This window comes from Malurus melanocephalus, unplaced genomic scaffold (assembly GCF_030028575.1).
Source record: "Malurus melanocephalus ecotype Western Australia unplaced genomic scaffold, MMel_1.1 scaffold_123, whole genome shotgun sequence".
Classification (NCBI taxonomy): domain Eukaryota; kingdom Metazoa; phylum Chordata; class Aves; order Passeriformes; family Maluridae; genus Malurus; species Malurus melanocephalus.
In genome coordinates, this window is record NW_026623355.1 from 326,213 (window position 1) to 353,577 (window position 27,365).

The 27,365-nt window shown below is 38.0% G+C and overlaps 1 protein-coding gene across 2 annotated transcripts; it reads left to right on the plus strand.

The window, feature by feature from the left end:
* Nucleotides 1-6: 6 nt before the first annotated feature.
* Nucleotides 7-26,714, plus strand: VIRMA (vir like m6A methyltransferase associated). Of its 2 annotated transcripts, none has more exons than XM_057370333.1 (24): nt 7-100; nt 2,625-2,740; nt 2,982-3,068; nt 3,450-3,498; nt 3,946-4,114; nt 5,024-5,146; nt 5,926-6,228; nt 6,923-8,069; nt 9,069-9,560; nt 10,308-10,462; nt 12,395-12,477; nt 12,924-13,017; nt 13,141-13,685; nt 14,289-14,524; nt 15,262-15,514; nt 17,028-17,245; nt 18,387-18,519; nt 19,106-19,258; nt 20,913-21,073; nt 21,337-21,433; nt 22,405-22,571; nt 22,729-23,060; nt 23,887-24,030; nt 24,489-26,714. In XM_057370333.1, the coding sequence occupies exons 1-24, from the start codon at nt 38-40 to the stop codon at nt 24,644-24,646; spliced, it is 5,478 nt and encodes a 1,825-aa protein (XP_057226316.1). In that variant the 5' UTR covers nt 7-37; the 3' UTR covers nt 24,647-26,714. The 2 variants fall into 2 exon arrangements, with proteins under 2 accessions (XP_057226316.1, XP_057226318.1); XM_057370335.1 differs by having other exon boundaries at nt 15,265-15,514.
* Nucleotides 26,715-27,365: the final 651 nt, after the last annotated feature.

Here is a 27,365-nt window from a genome sequence, read left to right on the forward strand (position 1 = left end):
CGCGCGCCGGAAGCGCGTCCCCCGCACCCCGGCCAAGATGGCGGCGGATGCCGCCACCGAGCTGCTGTTCCTGGACACGTTCAAGCACCAAAGCGCGGAGGTAAAACGGGGTGCGGGTATGCTGCTCCTCTCACCTCCCTCCCCCTCGTCTCTCTTCTTCTGGGCTTCTGCCGACGGCCCCTTTTCCGCACCAGGAAACCCCGCTGGGCGGGCCCGGCGGCGGTCGGGGAGGAGCAGCCCCGGGCAGGTGCTGTCAAGGGAGGGCCGCYGCCCCCTCCCCACCTTCCCTGGCACGAAGCCTTGCTCGAGCCTCTGTCCTGGCAGCCCGCGGTGCTGCTGGTAGAGGTTGAAGGGTGGTGGGAAAGGAGCGAGGATTTAGAGGTGAAGGGGAGCAGATGCGAGCCGGGAACAAAGAACATAAACGTGCTTCGAGAAGGCGAGAACAGAAGAAGTTGAGTAGAGGGCCATACCCTGCCTCTTGTGAGATTTTTTTTTTATATAGCTGATGATGAGGAGGGATATTTGTGTATTTGTGAGGTATTACCTTAGATTTATTCGCTTTATGTGCATAGCATACAAAATGAGTATTTTAAGCTCCTGTAGCAGATTGTGCAAATATTACACTTTGAGGTTGTTGGGATCCTGAGCATCTTTGAAAMTGCTGATCTTGCAGCAGGTTTGCCTGAGGCTCAGCTTGATGTGCGGTTCAGGAAGAATGGGATTATTAGGGGAAAAGTGATTGTGTACTGTAACACGAGAAAGACATTACAGAGTCATGGAATTGTGTTCATGGCGTTAGGGAACGAAAATGGATATTTTCAGCCCATACTGCAGTTAAAAGCCATTGAAGAGTTGTTCAGGAGTCTGCTAGCTGTTCAGATCCGCTAGGTCCAAATGTATTTTTAATTCTACTACTTAGGACARTGTTAGGCTGGAAATGCTAGCCACTGCTGTTCCCCTGGGTAGGAAAGAGTGGCTTGTTCCCCTCCAGGGCCCTGTGTTCTTTTGTTGAACATTTTTAATCGTGTTCTTTTTTAGTAATTTCCTGTCACTTTCATTCTTTCCAGTGACATTTTCTAAACCTAAACCTTGTGGGTTGTACATATTGCTTGAAAGCCTTCTTTGTSTTAWGCTAATTCTTCTGCTRTGTGGATCATGAGTGTTGCATTGAAATTTGCAGTTCTTGAAAAGTACTGCTGTGTTTTTGAATAAAATGGTTTATTTGGCTTTGCTATGCATTTTAACTACTGTTGAGCAGTTCTGATCTAGGTATTTTTTAAAGTTTTGTAGGGAAAGTGGATTGAATTTATTTGCTGTTTTGGTGGTGTTGATGCATGCCTGTCAGGGCATAATCCTGTATCATTTAAAAGGGAATTTGTCTTTATTTGGGCAGTGCTTCTGGGGATGAAGCTCCCCAGCAGCAGCCCTTCCTCCAGAAATCTGAGTCTCTCACATGACTCAGATCTTTTTCGGAAGCACAGACGAGCTCCCACAGCTCTCACTTGAATGTAGGCTGCACTTGCCCTGTTCTTGTTTATGCATCTGTGCTCCTTGTCCTAGCAGGATTCTTTAGTTCCACCATACATTTTAACATGTCAGCCCATAGGCCAAGGTGTTCTATTGTGTGCTAAAAAATGTCTGCGTGGATTTTTTTAATGTTAGAAGACAGTAATACATGCCCAAAACTGTATCCTAAAAACTCTTTTAAAACTCTGTCTGTTTCATTTTAGCTTTCTAAAAATTCTGATATACTTCTTGCTTTCTGATTGTGATGAAGRATACACATTTTGACTGCAGATCAACTTGTTTTTTAATTTTCATTGTTTTAGTTGTGTTAGTAGACTCTTTGATCAGTTGTTTGGGTTTTTTTTCCTATCAGTCTGCTAATTCAGCTTGCTAAYTGGAAATGTGATTCTGAGCTTCTGTTAAGAAGGTCTTTATATGTTTACAGTTGARCATAAAGTTATACATTCATACTGTTTTATGAGCATATGTGTGCTAAAAATGGTGGATAAATATAATAAGACCTAATGTAGTGAATTTAGTGAGAGAAGACTTCCAGCATTGTTTGGTAGCTGCCATATGAAAAGTCACTGTAACTTTGATAACTTCCTAGTTTGCTCAAGCATCTTTTTGGAGTGTGTAAGAATTCTTTATACTTTCTATTTTGGTGTGGTAAACAGAAATGTTCATTGTGAAAGGTTTTCAGATTTTGCAAAATTGGAAAAATAAGCATATGGAATTTTAGTAGAGATCTAGTAAAACTGACTTACAGTTTCACTATAATTTCTAATATTACATTTGAAATATGAAATTTCCTAATGTTTAAAATTAAACCACACACCCCTTCTGTGTGGAAAAACAAGCTGTTACTGTTTAAAAGATTCTTGCAAATAGAAGTRGTAAATTAAGGAAATAAACCAGTAATACTTCCTATGAAAAAACAGTTAAATATATGAAGAGTGTCCAGATTATATTAAAAAAAGAATTCTAACAGTGATTATCATTTTACAGAATTGAATTTTATTAAGATTGCGACCATAGTTACATCAGAAGAGAATACAAGTACATTATGTTGTTTGCATTTTACATTCCCTAGACTTTATTTATTCTTTGTTTTGCAGCAAAGTACCAATATTGATGTGGTTCGTTTTCCATGTGTGGTTTACATAAATGAAGTCCGTGTCATTCCTCCAGGAGTGAGAGCTCACACAAGTTTGCCTGACAACAGGGCTTATGGGTAAGTGAAAGATACCAGGTATCAGATTCAGAAAAAGCTTCCTCTTATTTTTTCCTTGAACTTTTGTAAGAGACCTTCCTACATGAAAATGTGAAATGCATTTATCTGTTTGCTGAGCTTGTAATTATTTTGGAGAATTACTTAAACAATATAATTTTGTGGTTTTTTTTGCCCTAGTTAGTCCTGCTTACTCTGATAAGGAACTCATCTAATTTAATTTTTACTTTTATTCTGTTTCTAGAGAGACATCCCCCCATTCCTTTCAACTGGACTTGTTTTTCAACAATGTCAGCAAACCAAGTGCCCCTGTTTTTGATCGGCTGGGGAGGTAAGTBCTTTCAAGATTAGTGTGTGACTTCATTATCTACCTTTTCTTCCTGAAAATTTTTATAGTGCAGAAAATGCACAATGGAAAATCTCCCATGATTTTCGTGTTTGGTTTGGATTTTGCTAGTTTGTGTTCTTGTTCTTTTAATCCAATCTGTGTRGAAGGACAGAGGTTTATACTTAAAATAAGAAAAGTTTGTGTTATTTTTAAATTTACAGAGCCCATATATATTAATGAAAAGAATTCCATAGAAAAAGAAAATTTGCACTCTTGTATTTATTCAGTGATTTATTGTTGCTTTTATGATTAGTATTGCTGTGTTTTATTCTGTAAACATGCTTTATATTAATGAAAAATTACTTTGTATATTTTATTTAACAGCCTTGAATATGATGAAAACACTTCAATTATTTTCAGGCCCAATGCAAAGGTAATGCAGTGAGATTTAAACTTCATCTTTCCCTGCATATCTGTGCTTTAGTTRTAAATATGGTTGCAAGTGGTGTATTAGCACTTTGTAAAGCATTTATTGTTTCAGGCTCATCCTAAAACCTGCCTGTAGTTTAGATACTCTTTACTTTAGAATCTGCTTAGCGTTTTGTGGTTTTTTTTTTCTTTTTTAAATTTTGTTTCTCATTAATAAGTTGTAATAGATTAGGGATCTAAGCAGTAGATATCCTGCAAGGAATGGAATGCTTTTAGAGAATTGCTTTTTGTGGCAATGGTTGATGTGTTTGAAGTTTTCTTAGTTTTCAAAATGTGGGGTAAAGAGGTATTTTGATGTTGGATTTTCCTTTTGGCTTTTATGGAGATATGGATACAKTAATACTAGAGTAACTTAGAAAGTTGACATTATTTTTCTTTTTTAATCCAACAGGTTAACACGGATGGATTGGTTCTTAGAGGGTGGTACAACTGTCTGACTTTGGCAATATATGGCTCAGTTGACMGGGTAATAACTCATGAAAGAGAGTCACCCCCTCCACCACCCCCTCCGCCTCCACCTCCCCAGCAACAGCCTGGATTGAAAAGAAATCCAAAACATGGTGAGCCTTGGGAGAAGACAGAAACCTTTTAGAAAAGTTACAGTATCCCAGCTGAAAAACAAACYCTCAATTCTTTTACATTTTATATTGCAGTAGCTTTTGTTTTTGTCTTTTATGTGTTTAGTTTCATATTTTCTTCTAGATTTATATTGAATGGTTTTAAGTAGGGTCTCCTGCAGTGCTTTTATGAGACAGATTAATTTGATCTGTTGCTAATTATTTTGGATGGTCAAAATGCAGTTTATCTTGTGTGAACTCTTTAAAATGTACGTGATTGGAATATCAAAAAAGCGATTAGAATAGTATTAAAATCATGACAAGAAAATCTCACAGTCATAGTTACYTTTACTCTTTTGACTKGTATGAAGTACATTACAGAAGAGTKTTTGCTTGACATTGGTTTTAAATGGCSATGARTAGAATCYATGGTCAAGTTTCTGCTTCAATTTTGGTTTTAGATTTAAAATTAGAACTGTTGTTCAAAKTATGGCCAGAAGACTGCAAATTTTGAATACTATGTGCAGTAAAATGCAGTTATAAACTGTAAAAGACAGTTGAGTAAAATGTAAACTTTTTTTAAACAATTCAGATATTACTGGTAGAATTACACCATGAGTAGTATCAAAACCAAACTGGCAATTACTCATATAACTTTTAAACAAGTCTTACATAAAAAATCAGTAGTGTTAATAAGCATGTTTATTGATATAGCTCTTGTTTATTGCAAAAATTACTTCACTAAAAGTGACTCCTCAGAAAGTTCCCTCACATAATGCAGAGTAAAGATAAAATAAAAGCTGGACAGTTAAGGTGTTCCCCAGTCAAAAGTAGCACTGAAACCCCAAAATTTTCTGCTTTTATTCCTGTGATTTCATTAAATACAAGTTTTTAYTTTCACAATAAATATAGTTGATGGAGAGAAAGAAGACCAATTCAATGGCAGTCCTCCAAGACCACAACCTAGGGGACCAAGGACACCTCCAGGCCCTCCTCCTCCAGATGATGATGAGGATGAACCTATGCCAGTGTCAGGTAGAGTGAGAACAGACTGTTTTATTTGCTGTGCATCACTGCTTARAGGAGGCAGAATTCTGTGTACCTGCCCAGTGTGAAGTTTCCTKTCTGCTGTTACTTCTGCTGGACAGATTCAGTTTTAGGAAAGGGATTTGGAGGAAAAAAAAGTTCTGGCTCTGGTAAATTGTATCATTTTAAAATATAGTAGATTGAGAGTGTTGGCTGTTGCCCAGTAGACTGTTTGAACACGCTGCTCATGTTTTTTGTAAGTGTTCTGTTGACTCTGTCCTTCTCCATTATTCTGCAGCATCTGCCAAGTCACTTGGTCCCTGTATTGCTTAAAAGTGCCAAGAACTCTACATATTCATAGCCTTGCTGAACTAAGTGATGGTGTTCAGTCAAATCACCTGAAGATTTTCAAGATGCTTTTTTGCATCTCTAGTTAATGTGTAATGTAGAAACCAGAAACATACATACTGCCATTAAAGATGATAAAAATATTTAGGCTGAGGAGAATCTCCCTTTACTGGATGCAGGGGAATACATGGTGACAAAGGCTGAGGTAGCTAATGACTTCTTTGCCTCAATCTTTAGTAGGAAGACCAATTGCTCTCCAGGTACGCTGGGCTGGAAGACAGACACAGGGAGCAGAATGAACCCTCAATAATCAGGCAGGGAATGGTCAGCCCAAGTGTATGGGGCCAAATTCGATCCATTCTTAGGGCCAATCCTGTTTAATATCTTTGGATTTCAGAAAACTTTTCAGTTTTTTTCTGAAACTCTGTATCTGTTTCTAGTGGTTGGGGAAAAAGAAGATGATGTGGACCATAGGGAGGATTACTTTGAGCCGATTTCTCCTGATCGAACATCCATACATCAAGAAAGCCAATATTCTGATGATGGGGAAGTGGAGGAAGATCAACCAGAAGAAGGGGAAGATGATGATGATGTGGATGTTGAGGAGGAAGAAGAGGATGAGGAYGAYGATGATGATGATGATGATGGTCAAACAGGAGAAAGTATTGCTGATGAGGAAGAAGAGGAGGAGGAAGAAGATGATGAAGATGAAGAAGAGGGTGAAGAGGAGGAAGAAGGTGAAGGTAAGTTGTGAAGAGTTAAAGAAAAAAAATTAGGTTTTTCAAATTGTGATGGCAATACCTTCATGATGACTATGTGTAAAGGGAACTGAATATTTTTCCCTTGGTTATTGCAACATTGCCTTGTTTGTGGGCCTGGCATCTCTCAAAAATGGTATGSTGCTGTGAAATATTTATTCCTTTATAGTAAAAGTTTCTGTAAATAGAGGAAAATAGATACAGTTGTACACGTGAAGAATGAACATTCAATCTTGTTTTGTTTAAAAATGTAGGAAAGTTTTAAAATGTAGGTGAAAGATTATTTCTGAAGTAAAAACCAAAGAAAATTGTTTATGTAATGAAGTTAGTTGTCTTCTTTTATCATTTAAAGATCCCAMCCATGTCTGTGCAAAAATTTCAGGCTAGAACTTTTATGATACAATCACARGAAGAAAATTGGACAATATACTTGTAGTAACGTGTACTCTAGTTAAACTGTTTGCTCTATACATTCTTTTAAATGACTTCATTATTACATTAAAAAGCCCTGTCAGCTAGGGCTTTCACTCYTGTCTTGAAAGAGAGGGCTTTTTGTATGTTAATGTGTGATTCTTCTCTAGCTAGTGATATTTGTATTATGTCATTGCTTAGTATTTTGAAGGTATTTTCTGCAGGTTTATTTATAACTGGTTTCACAACTTAATTTTTCTCTTTTTAGGAGATGATGGCTATGAGCAGATTTCAAGTGATGAAGATGTAATTGCTGATCTGGAACGTGAAACATTTAAGTATCCAAGCTTTGATATTGAATATACTCCCGAGGATCTGGCATCTGTGCCTCCTGTGACATATGAACCTTTTGAAAAGGAGCTTGGACCRCTTTTATACTTCAGCTGCCCTTACAAGACTGTGTTTGAAAATGAAGTTGCTAAAATAAAAGACACAGACAAGGAAAATTCAGGGACAGTGGAAGGCTCAGTTAAATTAACTGAGCTATTGGAATTATATCAAGAGGAAAGGGGTGCAAAGTGGGTCACTGCTTTAGAAGAAATTCCCAGTTTAATAGTCAAAGAATTGAGCTACCTACTGGTAAGAGACACAAAGCAAGACTATATTACCCAGCTAGTAGACTGGACCTTGCAAGCTTTAAACCTTCAGGTGGCTCTCAAACAGCCCATTGCTTTGAATGTTCGACAGCTCAAAGCTGGGACAAAATTGGTATCATCATTAGGAGAATGTGGGACTCAAGGAATAACGGCACTCTTGCAGGCAGGAGTTATTAATGTGTTGTTTGAACTGTTGTTTGCAGATCATGTATCATCTTCCCTTAAACTTAATGCTTTCAAAGCTTTGGATAGTGTCATTAGTATGACTGAGGGAATGGAAATGTTTCTAAGAGGTGGCACAGATGTGCATGAAAAAAGTGGTTATCAGAAACTCCTGGAACTCATACTGTTAGATCAGACTGTGCGAGTTGTTACAGCTGGTTCTGCAATTCTTCAGAAATGTCACTTCTATGAGATTCTGTCAGACATTAAAAAGGTGGTTGATCAGTTAGCAGAGAACACTCCTCCTCTTCCTAACCACACAGAGCCTGAACAGGACCAGGACTTGGCAGGACTTGAAAGAACCAACCAAGAATATGAAAATGATGTGGAGGCTCCTATGGACATGGATCATCTTTTGGAATCTTCTAATATAAGCGAAGGAGAGATGGAAAAACTTGTTAGTCTTCTTGAAGAGATCTTCCATTTGATGGAAACTGCTCCTCATACAATGATTCAGCCACCTGTGAAATCTTTCCCAACCATGGCACGCATTACAGGCCCTCCAGAAAGGGATGATCCTTACCCTGTTCTGTTTAGGTATGGCAGTTGCAAATTCAGTTTCTAGGGTGTATTTCCTCCAGCTTGATAGAAATATGGTTCGGGGGGGATTTTTGTTGAATAACRTTTTTCTGGGTATTTCACTTAGTTCTTTATTGGAATATTCTAGATTGTGCATATAAAGTCTGAGAGAGTTTGATAAGTTAATGTACCTGTATTTTGTTGGCTTTCAATCAATCTAGAATTCACCTAGCCAGAAGTTAACATCTCCTTATTACTGGTAAAGTGCTTGCCCTTCAGTCATGTTCATAGATACTGACCAGTTGTGCTAGGTGCTGTCTAATTTGAAAATGATTGTAAATCTCAAGTGTTTTGCATTTGTCATCTTGGAACATGTCTATGTGTATGGATAAAACAGGTGTGGAATCCCTCAGTCTGCATGTTGAGGTGGCAAGATTCAAGCCAGTGTCAGAAGTCATGCAACTGCGCAGCACAAGCAGAGGAGCTGAGGCCTGCCTGCTTTCAGCCAGTTAAAACATCCCATGTGTTCTATTAGCAAATTTCTGTCTAGAAATTCTTTCTCTAAATACTGACAGATTTCTTTGGTGGCAGTGCTGTAGGTCATGGCTGAGTACAAGTATCTACATGCACAGTCTTCAAAAATAGCCTGCTAGATATGCTGTAATACTTAATTTCCTAACACATTTAAAACACTGAATCTGACATTGATGACAATTCAGATGCAGCAAATTTTATAAAATATARTGTCCTGTGTGTAGACAGGGTGAGGGTTTTTTTTGTTTGGGTGTTTTTTGTGGAGATCAGAATTTTAGGATTTATTTCTTGTAAATGTTATAACATTTTGTAAGGTTTCAGTTTTGTACTACTTCATAATTGGTTATTATTTCTTATAGTCCACAGAGCAGTGAGTGCTGAATCTAGGAGGCATGTAGTTTTATATAAGTGTTACTGTGCAGTGTTGACAAATATTTGTAATATTGCTGATTATTTTCCTGGTTTTGGTTTGCTTTTTTTCAGGTATCTTCATAGTCACCATTTCTTGGAATGCATCACTTTGCTGCTATCTCTTCCCGTGACAGGTGCACATCCAGGTGTGCTTCAAGCTATCCGAGATATTTTGCGTTTCCTGGCACAGTCACAGAAGGGTCTTCTTTTCTTTATTTCTGAGCACGAAGCAACAAACTTGCTGGTTAGAGCACTTTGTCAGTTTTCTGATCCAGATCAAGAGGAAGGTCTGCAGTCAGATGGTGCCAGTGAGGATACTTTTGCCTTGTGGCTCCTGCATTCAACACAAACATTACAGTGCATTTCAGAATTGTTCTGCCACTTCCAGCGGTGCACAGCCAGTGAGGAGACTGACCACTCAGATCTGTTGGGAACACTTCACAACCTTTACTTGATCACCTTTAATCCTGTAGGAAGATCTGCTGTGGCTCATGTATTCAGTCTGGAAAAAAATCTCCAAAGTCTTATTACTTTAATGGAGTACTATTCCAAAGAAGCTTTAGGGTAATGTATGCATTTATTTATTTCCTTTAGTTTTTTTCATTTTAAAGTRTCTATATTTTATGAATAATTCATTAAATCTGAAATATTTTCTTAGATCATGATATTTTTATTTAAAACCAAAACAGCTTCTAAGTAGAAGCATGTAATACAAAGGCAGGCCTGTCATTTGTAATCAAGTACTTCATACCCAAAATCTGTGTAGGTCATCAGCAAAGTTCTTGTAATATATATAGGGYAGACTTTTGGTTTTTATGATAAAATCAGTAAGTAGACAGTTTTTGTTCAGGCATAAAATGTTGTCTGTAAAACAAGGAGAACATTTGTCTGGGTACATACAGTACTGTACACTACTCTGGGGTGGGAATCTCTCAGTTCTTTAAGTTCTTGTTAATGTTAAATACAGTCATTGTTTTCTCTCGACAGGTAGTTGTACTACTTTAGGTAGCAGTGCTTTTAAAATGATTTGTGGAACAGATGAAGTTATGAAAAAATAACCATGCCACTTGACTGGATCTCATGGTTTGTTGATGCTGAAATAAATATGAATGTGTATAATGTAGAAGAAAGTGTTCTTTACCAAAAAGCATAGGAAAAATTGTTTAGTTTCTTTCATTGATAATTATATGGGGCAATCCTTGTTGGAGGTAAAAGTTCTGTAGGTAGATTTTTAGGGGTCAAAATAAGGAAAATTTAAGATACCCAGTTGTATTAGCTGAGATCTAAAGAAAATCCTTATTGTTATTTCAGAGACTCAAAGTCTAAGAAGTCAGTTGCTTATAATTATGCCTGCATCCTTGTTTTGCTGGTGATACAATCTTCCAGTGATGTCCAAATGCTGGAACAGCACTCAGCGCCTTTACTGAAGCTTTGTAAAGCAGATGAAAATAATACCAAGTTGCAAGGTACAGTGTGTAATTATCAACTGAATTGTTTGAATGTATAGAAGAAACTTTTTTTATGTGGATAATTGGTGCTTCACAGTTGTCTGGTTTGGATAATGAAATTGCTTTTCCAGTGGCGTCTGATTAGCTGAATCACTGAGATAATATGTAATTTTTTTTTTGTGTTAATGAGAATTAAATAGGAAATTATGTATAGTTAAATTATTTTCCCAAGTAGTACTAGCTACCATAAATTTTTGATAATTACAGGAAGTTTGAAATTATTCAAACTGTRTTGAAAATAGGAGAGCAAATTTCTGAAAAGTGGACTAACTAGTCAGTAAGCTGAGTCTTATTTTTGTTTGCTATCACTATTGTTGTGGCTTAACCCCCGCTGGAAACTGAGTGCCATGCCACTGTTGCTCACCCATCCCCAGTGGGATGAGGAGGAGAATCAGGGAAAAACAAATAAAACTCATGGATTGAGATAAGAAGTTAAATAATTGTGAAAAAATAAAATATAATAATAATAATTAATACTAATCCTAATGATAACAACAATAATTGTAATAAAAAGGGGCGAAGAGATAAAATCCAAGAAAATGAGTGATGCACAATGCAGKTGCCCACCACCTGCTGATCAATGCCCAGCCCCTTCCAGGCAACTCTCCCAGTTTTCATACTGAACATGACATCCTATGGTGTGGAACATCCCTTTGGCCAGTTTGGATATGCTGTCCTGGCTTCCAGCTTCCCAGCTTCTTGTGCASCTCCTCATTCACAGAGCATGAGACACTGGAAAGTCCTTGACTTAGGCTAAGCCCTGCTTAGCATCTACCAAACCATCAGTGTGTTATCAATGTTATTCTCATGCTGAATCCAAACCCCAGCACTGTACCAGCAACTAGGAGGAAAACAAGCTGGAACCAGGACAGTGATGTAGTCTTACAGACTCTTTACTAATAAATAATCCTGGGACTGTTTTACAGCACCTAGTCCAGCTGGCATGGAACAGTTCATGTTACCCTGTTAGTACATTTTTTGACATCCAGGCTGTATTTTGGTGTCTTCCCACCTTGTGTTGACTTACAGATGAGATCTGGGACACTTGGAAAATCCTGCTGGGTACTATTCTGGCACCTGAATGTTGAAACTCCAATGTCCAAAGTTGTGCTCTGTACTAGTTAACTGACTTGTGTAGACATACTAATAATTTCTTCAAAACTTAAAGACACAAAAAAAATCAGAATTCTTCAATGTTTTAGTTTTAATCTCTCCTCTGCCATGCTCTTATATTTTCTTCTCACCTGATCATCAGACTGCTTCATGAGTGGCAGGGCGAGTTTATTAAACCAAATTGTAAAAACAGTCTGAGTCATCAATTCATATCCATTTGATATTCATGTTCTTCTAAATGTTTTCAGGAACGATGTTTTTATGACTCTTTAGATCTCTTGTCCCAAAAATCTGGGACTTTGAGGTTATTCTGGACTAGGAGAAAGACTGTTAACCTATAAGGACTTCCAGCATGAGTGGAGTGCAGTACAGMGATTGGCCCCATTTGGGCATTTAATCGAAGTTTTGTACTCAGTTTGTAATAACCTATTCTGTACATTAAGGGGAATGTGTTTCGGTTCTTTTCTTTAGCTGACGATGCCCCTTAGTGTCTTTTATAAAAATGTTTAATTGGCAAATAATGCAGATAATGAGATGAAAATTGAGTTTTCAGATTGTCTTGAGCCAAATTTTGTCTGTGTGAATGACATGTATTGCCTGTTTTGTAGTTTTATTTTTGTTGTTGCTTTTCAGCTGGTCACAGCTGACTTGTGTGTCTCACAAATTGCACACTTGGCTTTAGTAACTGTATATTGTGTAAATTAAGTACATTTTGATTGAAAAAGGTTTTATGATTATAAATTCACTGACTTAAGTCTTTTTCCCCTCTTTCCCCAGARCTCAGCAAATGGCTTGAACCTTTGAAAAATCTTAGATTTGAAATAAATTGTATTCCAAATCTTATTGAATATATCAAACAGGTCAGTAACATACAGGTACCTTTTATTTATGCTCTATAAGCTTAGACCTTTTGTAGTCTGATATTTTGTCTTAGATATGTACCAACATATGATATTTAATAATATATGCTGTTATCCAAAAGAGATATTTTTATTAAAGTGTATGATAAAGGCTGGGTCTTGGATTGTTATATTTATTGAAATAAAATCTAAGGTMAATATATGATGCAAATATCTAATTATTTAAATATTTTACCTTCCCATAAATCGCAGTGCAAATGCTGGTGCTCTTTTTTTTTTTTGTTTCTTCCTTATTTATGACTGCTTTCAAGGTGAAATACTTGAACTTAAATTTTGTGACATAGTAACTAAATACAGAATTTGATATTAAGATAGCATTATACTCATGAAGTCCTTCTTTGTAATACAGGCTCTTTCCTTTTTTCTCTTTTTTTTTCCCATGTTAGAATATTGACAGTTTGATGACCCCAGATGGAGTTGGTCTTCCTACTGCACTTCGTGTTCTTTGTCATATTGCATGTCCACCACCTCTGGTAGAAGGTACGGTTGATACATTTGTAAAGRTTATTGTACAAATCTTCATTTTCTGAGTCTGATGAAAATGTAACTGTGATTGCCCAGGGGAAATTAGACATATAGAAATGTTATTTCTTTTCTTTATAGGTCAACAGAAAGACCTTAAATGGAATCTTGCAGTTATTCAGCTCTTCTCTTCTGAGGGAATGGACACYTTCATCCGGGTGTTGCAGAAGCTGAACAGCATCCTTATTCAGCCTTGGCGACTYCATGTCAACATGGGCACCACGCTCCACAGAGTTACAACCATTTCCATGGCCCGCTGTACACTTACTCTCCTTAAAACAATGCTAACGGAACTCCTGAGGGGTGGATCCTTTGAATTCAAAGACATGCGTGTTCCTGCATCACTCGTTTCTTTACACATGCTCCTCTGCTCTATTCCTCTCTCAGGCCGCTTGGATAGCGATGAACAAAAAATCCAGAATGACATTGTTGATATCTTACTGACTTTTACACAAGGTGTTAATGAAAAACTTACCATTTCTGAGGAAACTTTGGCAAATAATACTTGGTCTTTAATGCTGAAGGAAGTTCTCACTTCAATTTTGAGAATTCCTGAAGGCTTTTTCTCTGGACTTATACTGCTTTCAGAATTGTTGCCTCTTCCACTGCCAATGCAGACTACTCAGGTATAACTTAGATGTTTTTGGTTTTAAAAGAATTTCTATTTCTAATCCTTACACCATTTTCATAGTGGTGGAAAAGACAGATTCGTGAAAGGATAATTAAAGTTGTTGTAAAGCATTTGTGCTCATACAGATTCTTTGTAGATAAATCTTTTTCAGCCGAAACAAAATTGGTACTATTTGGAGCATTTTTCTTAAGTTAGCAATCATATGTTGTTCTTTTATCCATTGTGAAATTATCTAGACTCCTGTTATTTAAATGACTGTCACTGAAGCCTTTTAACTCTGAATGTTCAACTTGGTATATTAAGGTTCTTCTTTCTTTTGTCATGGACCTTGAATCTGTGGTCTTTAATAAGCATGAAAGGTGTGTGACARCCCAGGCTGCTGAAGGAATACCTAATTTGCTGGCATCGTGCCCTGTCACTTGGTGACAATGAAAATGGCATTCCATGTTTTTGATGAAGACAAAAACATGGAATGCCATTGTACTTAGTATTTGTTTATATGTTGTCTTTGTACTTGTACTTAGTCTTTGTTTATACATTGTGATGGAATTCAATACAAATTGACAGGAAAAACCCTCCTGCCCTTCTGTTCCTGCAGGTAATTGAAGCCCATGATATTGCAGTGGCACTCAACACCAGGAAGCTGTGGAGCATGCACCTCCATGTGCAGGCCAAGCTGATACAGGAGATCGTTCGATCTTTCTCTGGTTCGTCTTGCCAGCCRATTCAGCATATGTTGAGACGTATTTGTGTTCAGCTGTGTGACTTGGCTTCACCTACTGCTCTTCTCATCATGAGGACGGTATTGGATCTAATTGTGGAAGACTTGCAAAGGTATCTGTTTTCTGTTGCAAAGATTTCTTTAATAAACTGTCAAATTCACCTTGCTTCTGTGCAGTAAATTAAGCAGGAGGAAAATGCTTTTGGAWCTATTATTTATTCATTATGGACTGAATGAATTCTCAGTCCAGTGCTATATGCTATGTCCTGATAATGCTTAAGGTTCCCAGAGAACCAGCTCTGGGTTTAAGTTTTGATATAGACAAATCCATGTTGTATGTTTATGGTAAGTATTTTAGGAAGATTTTCTTCAGGCTGGCCCTGAAAAACCTCATCTCACCTGTGAAGTCGTTTTAAGGACCACTGTATGAAATGAATAAGAAAAGTAGGCCAGTGAAGTTTGCTGTACTTGGATTATGTATATGTAGATGTTTGTAAGTTGGAGGAAGTTGAATGATACAGATTCAGAGGGTTTTGAAACAATGAGTACTCTTTCTTTAAAAGAATAATTATCCACATAGTACTATGTATATAAAAACATATTTATGTTATGCAATTAGATGCTCTACAGTATGTTCAATGCAGAGTAGATTAATTAATCTGTGATGTGACCAGAAGTTCTGTAGTGAAAGTTTAACAGTTTTCAAAAAGTAAATGAAACTGTGAGTTTAAGTAATCAAACTTGGTGATTTTTTTTCTAAAATGCAGTATTATATTACTCCTATGATGTTTTTATAGTTTCTTAGAGCACTTTAAAACAGCATTTTCACAGTGCACTGATACCCTTTCAGCAGCACAGAAGATAAAGAGAAACAGTACACTGGACAGACCACTCGATTGCTGGCTTTATTGGATGCCCTGGCTTCACATAAAGCTTGTAAATTGGCYATTTTGCATCTTATCAATGGAACTACTAAAGGAGATGAAAAATATGCTGAGGTTTTCCAGGAACTSTTGACTTTGATGCGATCAGCTGGGGACAATGTCACTCATCAACAATGTGCTGAATATGTAACTTCCCTTTTGCAGTCCCTCTGTGATCAGGTATTTTCTATATTTAATGCATAATGTTTGTTGRTTATTGTAGGAGACAAACTAAATGAGGTTGTTTTTTAAGTACCTGCTTTTTTCCAAAATTAAAAAAAAGTCAACACTGTTGACAAAAAGTGTGCATGGTTGGCTGCTTTGGCAGACTTGCTGCCTTCTTACTCTTGAATGTAAATACTTTATGACATGTCTTCTGCATTATGTGCACTGTTCTGTCAGCTCATTAGAGACCAGAAGCTGAATGGCACGAAGATTGCCTGTCCCATCAGCTGTGAGAGGAATGTCATTTCTCTCTRTGGGCCACTGACAAAAATTGAGTTGTTTACTGTTCACCTCTTACCTAGTTAAATGAGTATGTACCTCTTARTGGTCTAACTGAAACCTCTTGAAAATGTATTTCAAATACAAAGAKAGATATGCTATGCTGCTACCATAAAACTCCTCCATTAAAAAAARGGCAGAAGTTACTAGAGCAAGGTAAGAAATGTTAGTTGAAAATTGATTCATAGACTAGCTCTGGTRGTTTCTCATTAATGTGTGCACACATTTGTATGTCATTATTTGTGTCACTAGTGCATGTATTTATTTGATCTAGTGCTTWCCCAGTTACACAAAAGACTTGGATAGTGTTGGTCAGTAGACGTAATCAGCCATTTGTGTATAAACAAATTCTGTCTGCCCATACAAGCTCATTGGGAAAATCAATCTTGTTTTATTTTATGTAACATATGGAMGTGACAGTAGGTCCTGAACTTCTTAGATGGTGTCCACAGCCTCTTAAATTTCACAGAACCACAGAATAATAGAGTATCTCAAATTGGAAGGTACCCATAAGGACATCAAGTCCAATTCCCTGCCCTTTGCAGGGATATCTAAAACCAAACCAAGGTTAAAAGTGTCATCCAGACACTCTCTGAACTGTGACAGGCTTGGTGTCTCACTTACCTGAGGACCCTGTTCCAGTGACTGACCAACCTCWCAGTGAAGAACCTTTTCCTAAGTTCCAGTCTGAGCTTCTCTTGATGCAGCTTCATTCCATTTCCTTGTGTACTGTCACCTCTCACCAGAGGCAGGAGAGTACCTGCCTCTCTGCTGTTCCCCTTGAGGCACTTGTAGRCTGCTGTGAGGTCTCCCCTCAGTGACTCTTCTCCAGGCTGAACCAGCCAAGGGACTTCAGYCTCTTCTCATGTTTTGACCAGTATTTTGAGATTGAGGGACACACTGACTTTCTAGGCAAGAAACTATATTACCCAATGACTATTTGGCTTTATTCGTGGCTCTGCTACAGTATTTCAGAATTTGAAGTGGTAATGTTTTAAAGATAAATAATGTTATGRACTGAATTAAAAAGATGCTGTAGTATTTTGCTGGTCAGTAATAACTGAAATACTGGAATAAGATGATTAAGGGATAGTGAAAGAACTCAGTGCTTCTGACTTCATGTGTGGTTTTATTTACTGCAGGCATACAGAATGCATTTTTACWATATGTATAATAATCATTTCTTTAGGATATTGCACTTATTTTACCAAGTTCATCAGAAGGCTCTGTGTCTGATTCAGAGCAGCTTTCCAACTCCTTACCAAGCAAAGAACTGATGCCCTTAATTTGTGACCATCTGATGGAAACATTAACGAATTCTGAGAGCAGTTACAATTGTCTGCTGACATGTATCCGAACAATGATGTTCCTTACAGAACATGACTATGGCTTCTATCACTTAAAGAGGTATGGTATTGTATTTGCTGACAGCTAAAAATTGTTTATAAACTTCTGTAGTGTGAAMTAATTTCCTACACAGTAGAAAATGYTGAGGATAAGGCACGTGAGCTTTTGTTTCTCTTTGGGGCTTCAATTTTACTCAGTATTTTGGTCTTCCTTTACCATCTGAATAATTTCTGCAGTATGAACACAGAAGCACTTTGTTTCAAGAAGCAAAGTGCTGAAAAAGGTTTGTACACTCCATTCCCCACTCCAAGCCTGAAGGATTAGCATGAGGTATAGTGCTCTTGTTCTTTCCCTTTTGAGATGCTCACAGAGGTCTCAATTGGAGCACTGGAGAGCTGTCTGTAATTCCTGTATTTTTAGGGCATTCAGTTTGCACGTCTGGTGAGGGTTCTGACGTGCAGGTAATTAAGGTTTTAGAAATGAGTTTTTTTTCCAAACTGTTTTTATTGACTCCACTCCCTTTGAATAGAATATATACATGCTTTGGACAATATTGTGTTGTTGTGACACTTGATTCTTTGTYCTGTATTTGGATCTGTTTCTGTCTGCTGAAGTTGAGGTGCATAGGCAAAAGGGTGAGATTCACAGAGAGAAAAAGGAGTTTTGTTAATAAAAGGTGGTTCAAAACACTTCAAGTAGTGCTATTGAATGCAAGAAGCCATACAACCACCAATGAAAAATAAGCAAGTTACAGATGCTGTTGTTTCTATGATCCTGTGTGTCCMTCTAGCTTTCTCTGCATTCATGTTTCCTTTATAGTGTGATTTCTGCAGTTAGGCATCATKGGATGCAGTGAAATTGTAGCAGCAAGCGTGATTCTGCTTCATACACAAGTTCCCTGTGTAAGCACATGTTTCTATCTYCAGTCCCTTTTTTGCCAAAGAAGAAATTGTAATTTCTTGAAGGTTTTGGAGRTAGTATATACAGCTGTATATGTGCAGTCTGAAATAGTTGCAGATAGTACTGGTGAAAACAGGAGTCCAGTACAGAGAAATAATGAAGCTCCAGCTTCATCATCAAAGCTCAGCTTGATAACTGTGAAATTTGCCAAGTTTGTTTTGCATATATTGTTTTCTTATAACCAATTACAGTGGAATGGTCACAATTTATGTACTAATAAAGTATGGTCTCTTTGAAACAGCTCTCTAAGAAAACACAGCAATGCTCTGTACACGGTATTAAAGCGAGTAATAACTAGTTTCAGCAAAGACACAGGTGAACTGGCCTCTTCATTTTTGGATTTTATGCGACAGATTCTAAACTCTGATACACTGGTAAGTGAATATATATTGAGTACTTAAACTCAGCTGCATTTTTCTGAAATCTGCAGTGTGAGACAAATTCAGGAACAATTTCAGAAAGCAGTTGAGTGCATATTGCTGGGTAGGGCTTTTCCATCAGTAGTGTTAGTGCGGTCTTTAGTTTTTAATGAAGTCTGTGAAAGCTAAGCAGAATGTATGTTTAGTAAGAGGGTTTTTCAGTAGGAAGAGTGGTATATCGGATCATACTGATTTCCTAAGTGAATAGGATGCTGTGGTATCCCAGTTTTAGATTCACAGCATCCTGTTGGAGAGTTGGTGTATTGATGTGAAGTWTAGGAAGGACTACAAAATATTTGTAAATTCTGTGATACAGACCTCAGCTTGTACAGGAAAGGGTTGCATTCATTTTGATGCAATAACTAAACTTGCCTGTTGAAGTGTACCTTGTTAAAATAATTTACATCATATGTTTTTAAATCCAGGTATAACTCATTTTGCGAGATTTGCGCTAATGTGTGTTTGAATTCAAAGGGGTTTGCAGTCCAGAAGTACRAGGAACATTTATGTGTGCTTATTCCCCAACTGTCAAATATTTCAGGGATGTTGTGGAGATGATGGAAGCCTTATGGAAACAGACGGATCCCATCCRGGCAGAACACTGGGTCTAACCACTGCAGAGTTAAAACATCTACTGCAAAACAAAGAAGAAACCCCAGAAAACCTGCTGCTTGATCTGGAGAAACATGTTATGGTAAAAGAATTCAMATAATCAAGTTGATGTTGCAGTTTTCTATTTGCACATTGTAAGAGCCCTGGCAGTTAATGGTGTCATGGAAGGCAGCAAATGCCTACAGCAGAAAGTGTTGGGTGGTGGTGAAACAGATTATTGATGTAATAAACAACAGGAACCCCTGCTTAGTAGAGGTTCAATGTTGCTGGTGACTAGTAACAAGTGGAGTTAATACTGGGAGCTGGATAATTGTTGGATGTTTTCATCAGAGGCCTGAACAATGGATGCATCTTCAGTGAATTTGTGGATGACAGTAAGATGGGGGGTGACTAATCTGACAAACAGCAGAGCTTCAATCTGGAGAGACCTCAATGAACATTTTAGGATTGGTTTAGCAGAAAGCTTGTGTGGTTCATTAGGAAAAATGCAAAGGTCTGCAGTGACAGCATGATAATCCCATGCCTGTTGTGGGCTGAAAAGGGTYAGGTGGTTATGTTCATTGATAGCTTGAATGTGGGCCAACAGTGTATGGTCACTAGAAACAGGTGAGTGTGTTCTGAGCTRTCCTGGAAGGAGCATGGTCACCACATCCAGGGGCCTTGTCTCCCTCCACAGGACATTGCTGAGGTCTCCTGTGGAGTTTTGTGTTCACATTTGGCCAGCTTTGCCCTCTCACCAGTTCCAGGGAGACCTGGGGAAACTGGAGAGGGTTCTATCAAGGTGGTCAGAGACCTCAGCACATGTGCTGCAGAGAGAGGAGGAAGAAGCTGGGGTTATTTAGCCTGGTAAAGGCCTGGTAAAGAGGTTTCAGTTTCCCACAGCTGTTTGAGGAGACAGTAACAAAAATGGTGGAATCAAACTTCTTTTGGTAATTCCAGTGATAAATCAAGGAGCAGTGACCCTGAATTGTGGTTTCAGAGGTTCAGGTTGACATTTGGGAAAAAAAACTAATCACTGAGAGAAAAATGAAGCACTGAAAGAGGTTGTTCAGTATGGCTGTGGGCTCTGTGCCACTGTAACATTTTTTTCGAAATAGCTGGGTAAAGTTGTGACCTGATCTGGCTTTGATGATAGTCCTGCTTCAGGCAGTGATAGTGGGGATTGTATTAGAGGATATGCAGAAGTCAATGCATTCAACTTTTCTGTGATTCTAATTGCAAACTTCAACATTCAAATCTGATCCTGTGATGGCAGCCTTGCAGTTGATGGCTGATTTAGGAGAGTCCATGAAAGAGCTGCTCCACAGCTTATTGATCACAAATGCCTTTCCAGTGCTGTATTTCCTCCTGTCCCTTCCATGGCTGCCTACATCTATGATAAGAGATTAAATATCACAGTTGTTCTGAATGAGAAACAGCAGACAAAGGAATAGAATGCTTTAACAGAGAATTTCTTAAATAAAACCTGGGACAATGTCTTCCTTGGGACTGTTAGAGAGGATATTGCATCGACTGGGAATGAAGCCTAGAATGTGCATGTGGTGACATGGTTTGTTTTATACCATACTGAGGAGCTCTCTCCTCTTGTTTGTGTACTCAGGTGTCTTARTTTCACTATTTGTGGCTGGATAGACTGTTGTATAGTATCTCCCCCCTTTTTTTTTTTATAAATAAGCAAAGCATACTTCCTTCTCTGYGGAGGGGAAAATGTTCTGACTTTTTCTGTTTTGACATAGGATCGTTCTAARGAAGATGATGGCCTCGAGTCCTTACTGGACAACATTGTTGGAGTGAGGCAGATGTTAGAATCAGCAGGTGATTCTTGTCCACTGAGTGACCAAGATGTTGAGCCTACTCTTTCTGCACCAGACTCTCTTCAGAATTTGTTTAACAACAGGTAAAATGGTTAAGTGTGTTGGCTGTCTACCTATGATTTATTTAAGAAAATGCAGTAATGTTTGCATATGTAAATTAAGTATATTAAAACCAGGATTTAAGCAGAACTGTTTTCACTACTACTCACTAGTCCCAAGGTATTTAACATCATGTAAGTATYGAGGGTAAGGCAGCAATGTTCACCCCAGATTCTGTGGTGCTGTGTATGCTTGCAATTGGTTGTAGTTTGGAACCAAACAGGCCTTTGGCATTGCTTTGTTGCAGGACTACATATGTGTTGGCAGATGTGATGGATGACCAGCTGAAGTCCATGTGGTTCTCACCCTTTCAAGCTGAAGAAATAGACACTGACCTGGATATGGTAAAAGGCTTCATTAACATATCTGAAGTGGATTTAAAAATGAGGGTTAATATGAACTAATAGMATCAGAAAGTCATATGACCAAATAGTTTTTTTTCCTGAGCTCACCTGTCTAAATTGACGCAGATAGAAGGGTTGGCATTTGTTAAGGGGGCTACCAAGTGCCTTCAGATTCACTTGGAAGAAGTTACAAAATTGGGACCTTGTGCAGTGCCCTAGGGAATAGTTGCTGTGTCAGTTCCAACCTGCTTTTGCATTGCTGATGAGACTTTTAATCAATTTCTTTTAAACATAGTAAAAGGCGTGACTGAGTTTCTTCCCCTTGCTTGTCTTCTATCATTGCAATAATAKCTAGAAGAGCCTGATAGCTACACTTTCTTATTTAAATATTTTCTCGGATGTGACAAAAGTGGGAAACATGACAGTAGTAAATGAAACTATGTGCACAAAAGCTTGWCACAGTATTTTGTGAATACTGTGTGATATTATGAAACTTTTATAATCTAAACTTTTAAGTTAATTGTGAAAAATACAGTACCATTCCTGTTCTTTTTAGAACTAAGGAATTGACAGTGTCTTAATTTCTTGTATGAGAAATAATCAGTTTGTGTTGACTTCATTGCGTTSATCCTTTCTTTTCCTCTTAAATTATGTGCAAAGATAGTTGTGTTTTGATTCCTTAAGCAAAACCAAAACTGTTGATTCCTGCATAAAAGTGACATTAATAAATTGATAGGGCTGTAGCTTAAGCAAGAGAATTGTCCTGCTGCAGGTCATTTAGTGACAAGACAGATGTTCATATTTGAGCGCTATGCRCTTCGTATGCTAAAGTTGCTCCTTTCATGTTCAGAGCTGTCAAGACAGTTTTGCAGCAGCTCTGCCTTTTTTGTTTTGTTACTGCTGCTGCTATTTTTTTTTTTTTGAGATGCTAGTAATGGCTGCTTTGATAAAACTAAACTCTTTCATTGAAGGTAAAAGTTGACTTAATTGAACTGTCAGAGAAGGGCTGCAGTGACTTTGACTTGCAAGCTGAATTGGAGAGGTCATTTTTGTCAGAACCATCATCTCCTGGACGCACAAAAACCACAAAAGGGTTCAAGCTTGGCAAGCACAAGCACGAGACCTTCATAACTTCAAGGTAAATTGAGTTTGATGAGTTGACAGTGTCTTCAGCACTGATTTGTATATTGTCAAAATGTCARATACCTTTCAGATTGCATCTCCAATGTGGAGAATGCTTTTCCTCAGTAGCACAGTTTTATATAAACTAAATAAATCACGGTTTCTCATGACAGYGGGAAGTCTGAGTACATAGAGCCTGCAAAAAGAGCTCATGTTGTGCCGCCACCCMGAGGAAGGGGAAGGGGAGGATTTGGACAAGGAATTCGACCACATGATATCTTCCGTCAGAGGAAACAGAACACAAGCAGGCCACCCTCCATGCACGTGGATGATTTTGTTGCTGCAGAGAGCAAGGAAGTGGTTGCTCCAGATGGGATACCACCAGCCAAAAGGCCACCAAAAGTGTCACAGAAGATTTCTTCGCGTGGTGGGTTCTCAGGGAATCGTGGAGGACGAGGAGCTTTTCACAGTCAAAACAGGTTCTTTACACCACCTGCTTCAAAAGGTATGCTGGTTTCTGTATTAGAACTGGAGTAAATGTATGCTAAAATTGCTTCAGTAATACTAACCCAATTTCCTAGCAGTTCATCATCCCCAATGTGAGATCTTCCTGAAGCAGTGTTGTTGAAATGAGTTGTTTATTACTACCAGGAAAGGTTCTCTTGAAGGTGAGAACCTTAAAAGCTCTGCAATTGAAATAAGGCTGTGAATTCCCATGCTGCCTCTTTTCCTCTCTTTTACAAAAGTAGTCTGCTGTTCTAGCAACTGTTGGAGTGCTTCCCTGCCTTTTGTGTCATGGTAGTTCCTGCAATCAAGCACCACAGTACATCTCTGGGTTTAAATGAGGCTTTGGAATAAAAGGATGGAAGATCCTGACAATAAGATGAAATTTTCAGGGCACCTGGAGATTGTAGCTACAGAATGTTATGTTTCTTTCATATGTAGACAAGATTGCATTCCTTTCCCTTCCATCCCATAATTAGGGCCAGTCCTTGCAAAGAAGAAACAGAAAATACTTCCATTTATAAAGTTATAATTGCCAGGATTTACTGCACCACAAAATCTGAAAGTATGAGTCTGTTTAATATACTAGATAATGTGAATTCTTTTGAATTTGAGTCTTTGCCTGATAAATAGAACTGTTCTCCAGATTCTGTGCAGAATACAGTAACTTCCAGACTTCAGTTTGGAATACTGAGGGTATGTTTATCTGTTTGAATTGTGTAAATACTRTCTTACTACCCTGAGTATTGTGAAGATTGAAATGGAAAAAAACCCCAAACCCAGTGATGTTTGCTCAATAGTGTGTTGGTTTTTCTTTCCCAATCTAGGAAATTACAGTCGTCGTGAAGGCGCTCGAGGCTCAAGTTGGAGTGCACAGAGTACGCCCAGGGGAACCTACAATGACAGTAGAGGTGGTCAAAGCAATTTTAACAGGGGTCCACTGCCACCACTGAGACCATTAAGTTCAGCAGGTACATGGTATTCATATGGGCATCGAACTATAGAGAATTCCTTGAATTTCATTTTTGCTTTACAAATGAAACCATGCAAGGATGCTGCAGACACCTTGAAATTCAGCAAATGTTTTAAGCATATATGAACAGTTGTCACTGAGACTGTGTCAAATCCGTGCTTTCGTACGACCTGCCCTGTAACCCATAAAACTTGCTGAATTGAACACTTGATCGCAGAATCTTAATTTTGCACTCAGACTTTTGTCATTCAGTTGTCTTCGTACCTCCATGGTAATCATAGCGCAATTAAAGCAGCAATGCTTGCCTAAAAGAAAAGTGAAAATTAGAAGGAGGAAGCAGACGCTGTTTGTATCTCATCCTGTTTTTGTTTCTCACGCTTTCGCAGCAGCTACTCCGCCTAGGGCTTTTTTTTTTTTTTTTTTTTTCCAACTGAGTATACTTTTCTTTGCTTTAAGGCTACCGACCGAGTCCTCGCGATCGTGCGTCCAGAGGCCGCGGAGGAATTGGACCGTCTTGGACAAGTGCTAATAGTAGTAGCAGTGGTGGCTCAAGAGGAAAGTTTGTTAGTGGAGGCAGTGGAAGAGGTCGTCATGTACGTTCCTTCACACGATAAAATAAGACCTAATGGTGGAACAGCTCAACCTTGTGGACTTCTGTGAAGATGACAAAGAAAGCAGCGTCACTAAAGGACCAATTCAAAGTTTCTGGTATCTGGAGGACATCAAGAGAATATTTTTGTCTGAAGAAAAAGCTTTTGTTTCATACAAGACTTGAAATTTCAATAAAATTCAAGACTTTTYGTGTACAATTGTAAATTTTTTGTTCTTTTTGAAAGAATGTTTCAATTTTTTTGTGGATTTCAGTAGACATTACTCAGTAAAGCACCTCTTTGAGTTAAGACTTGAAGGACTTCCTAAGTATTCATTGTGCCAAAAGAAAGGTGCAAGTGTTTTGTGTGTGACTTATTACTGCAAGAAAATTAAAAAATATGTATGTAAGGTAATATGTTTGTTTTTTTCTCTCAGGTTTAGAGCCATTAGCCCTTTTTTTCCTTTGTTTTTTTGGTTAGCCAGTCTGGGTTATTAATGAATGAGGTGTATCTGCCAGCAGGTGAAGTAGCAGATGACAAAAGATTGAAATTAATTAATCTGTTAAAGAATACAAATATAAATGTAATTTATGTAGGTTTTGTTGTACATCTTGGGTAATGAGACTAGAAACTTTTATGTCCCACACCAGGTAAAATTTTAATAAAATCTGTCACTAACTTCAGGGAGAATTACTCAACATTCCATCACTTATKTTACAGCTCCAGCTCTTGCATTAGGAGCACGAGTTACTTCTTTGCAAAGCAGCATATCCTTTCAGTTGAAAAGCAAGATACTCATAACCTGAGAGAACCTGGAGTTAATTTGTTGCCCGCTTCTCTTTTGCCTAACATAGTTGAGGAGACACAGGTGTGTAAACTGAGCAAGTGTGTAGTGAGGTAGTGATGTTAAAACTTCTCTATCAAGAGTTGGAGTTTTGTTCCTACAATTAGACTGAGATACAGTGCACAAAGAAAAACTTTCAGGAGTAGGAATTCATAAAGAAATGTTACTACTAGCTTCAGTTCTAAATTGATTTTCATATTCAGTGAAATAAGGTTTTATGTGTTTGCATCCCTTTGGGCTCCACGAGTTTCATAGAATTAACAGATTCTCAGTAGCCATTTATTGCATTTTTYGATGGGGGGGATGTGGTACCATTGTCTAATAAAGGCCATATGCAATCTTTGCAAATGAGCTCCACTGTCAAACTTAGCTGAACTTGATTTTCACTCATGCTTTGGTCTGTTGACATTACAGGAGCGCTGTAGAGGGGTCTTGCTCTACTTAAATATGGCCAGTTCTTGTTTTACATATTTTTKGCTTGCTTTGGACAACTTGTTTGCCTAGACTCATGGACTTTAACACCCTATTTTAAGTGTTTCTAAAGTATGGAAATGTGCTAAAATGATTTTTTTTGCTTTATACTGCCTGACTGAATTAAATAGGTTTCTTATTTGAAACATAGAAGGCCCCTATTAGCTGTAATTTTTTTTGACACTCTGAGACTGTCCCACTGCGTGGGCGGTGATTGACATAACCTATCAAAGTGGGAAATTTCTATGAATTGACTGGGTGCACCTACAGGGAACAATATTGGTTCATAAAGGGTTTAACCTTATTTAAAGTAACATGGACAGATTTGGATTGGAAACCAAACAATTTTTTGAATGGTAAAATATGGGGGAGATGTAATTTTAYTAGTAATTGTAATGACTAAAATGGTGGAACTTTCACAGGTGTTACTGTTATTAATGCTATTTTTTAAGGAGCACTGCATAAATATTTTTTAAGCTTATTCACTCCTTTATACCATGTGTTTAAGGTGGTTTTATTTTTTTAGACATTTTACTGTTTTCAAAACTAGCAGGGATATAAATAATTTGGTTTCTGTGAGGGACTTTAAAAAATAAAGAAGTGTCAAGCATGGAATAAATATGTAAATATTCAGTACTGGTTCTTGGGAGATCAAAATACACGGCATGTCACATCAGTAATTTTCAAACTAGGAGGAAATAAAGGGTTGGTTACATTGGTGTATGAAAGCTCTGTAAATTCAGTTAAACTTAAAAAAAGAAGTGTGTGTATATTGTGGTTTTTTGGTTTGGGWTTTTTTAATTAACGAATTTAGTTCTGTAACCCTTCAAAGCAAAGTAGTTCCTTTCATGGATAAATCCAGCATGAAATAACAGTTTAAAACTTAGGTGTTACTTGGTTTGCTCTTTAAAATGGGATTGCTACCAAAGTGTTCAATATTGCTTTTGATATCCGCCTAAAAAAAGAAATTTTCAGGTTATGTTTTTGATTGAAGCACTAGGAGGTGGCTAACTTTAGTTCAGATTACTGTGCTTATTTGATGAGAGGAACAGCAGGAGGGTGAGTGAGGCAGAAGAGATCTCCAGCGCAGCACGGACAAAGGCACAGTTTGTGTATGGGATAAGAGTGAGACAAGTTGTGTGGGTTTTTTTTTTTTCTTTGCTTCCATAATCTTTAGCTGCTGTGCAGTCTGGCAGTCTGCAGTGGTTGAGAGCCAGGTGCAGATGGACAGGTGTAGGAGATAGGTTATCAGCCAGCTCCTGCACTGGTCTCTAGTGCCATGTGGGCTTTCACCCTTTCCTTTCCTGCAGTTACTCCTTCATCAGCTGAGAGAATGTGTCTAGGCAGTGAAAGCAGAGGACTGCATGCAGCAACTTCCTGCTCAAGTGCCCCATGTCCAGATTGCTCATGATTAAGCAAATACAACAG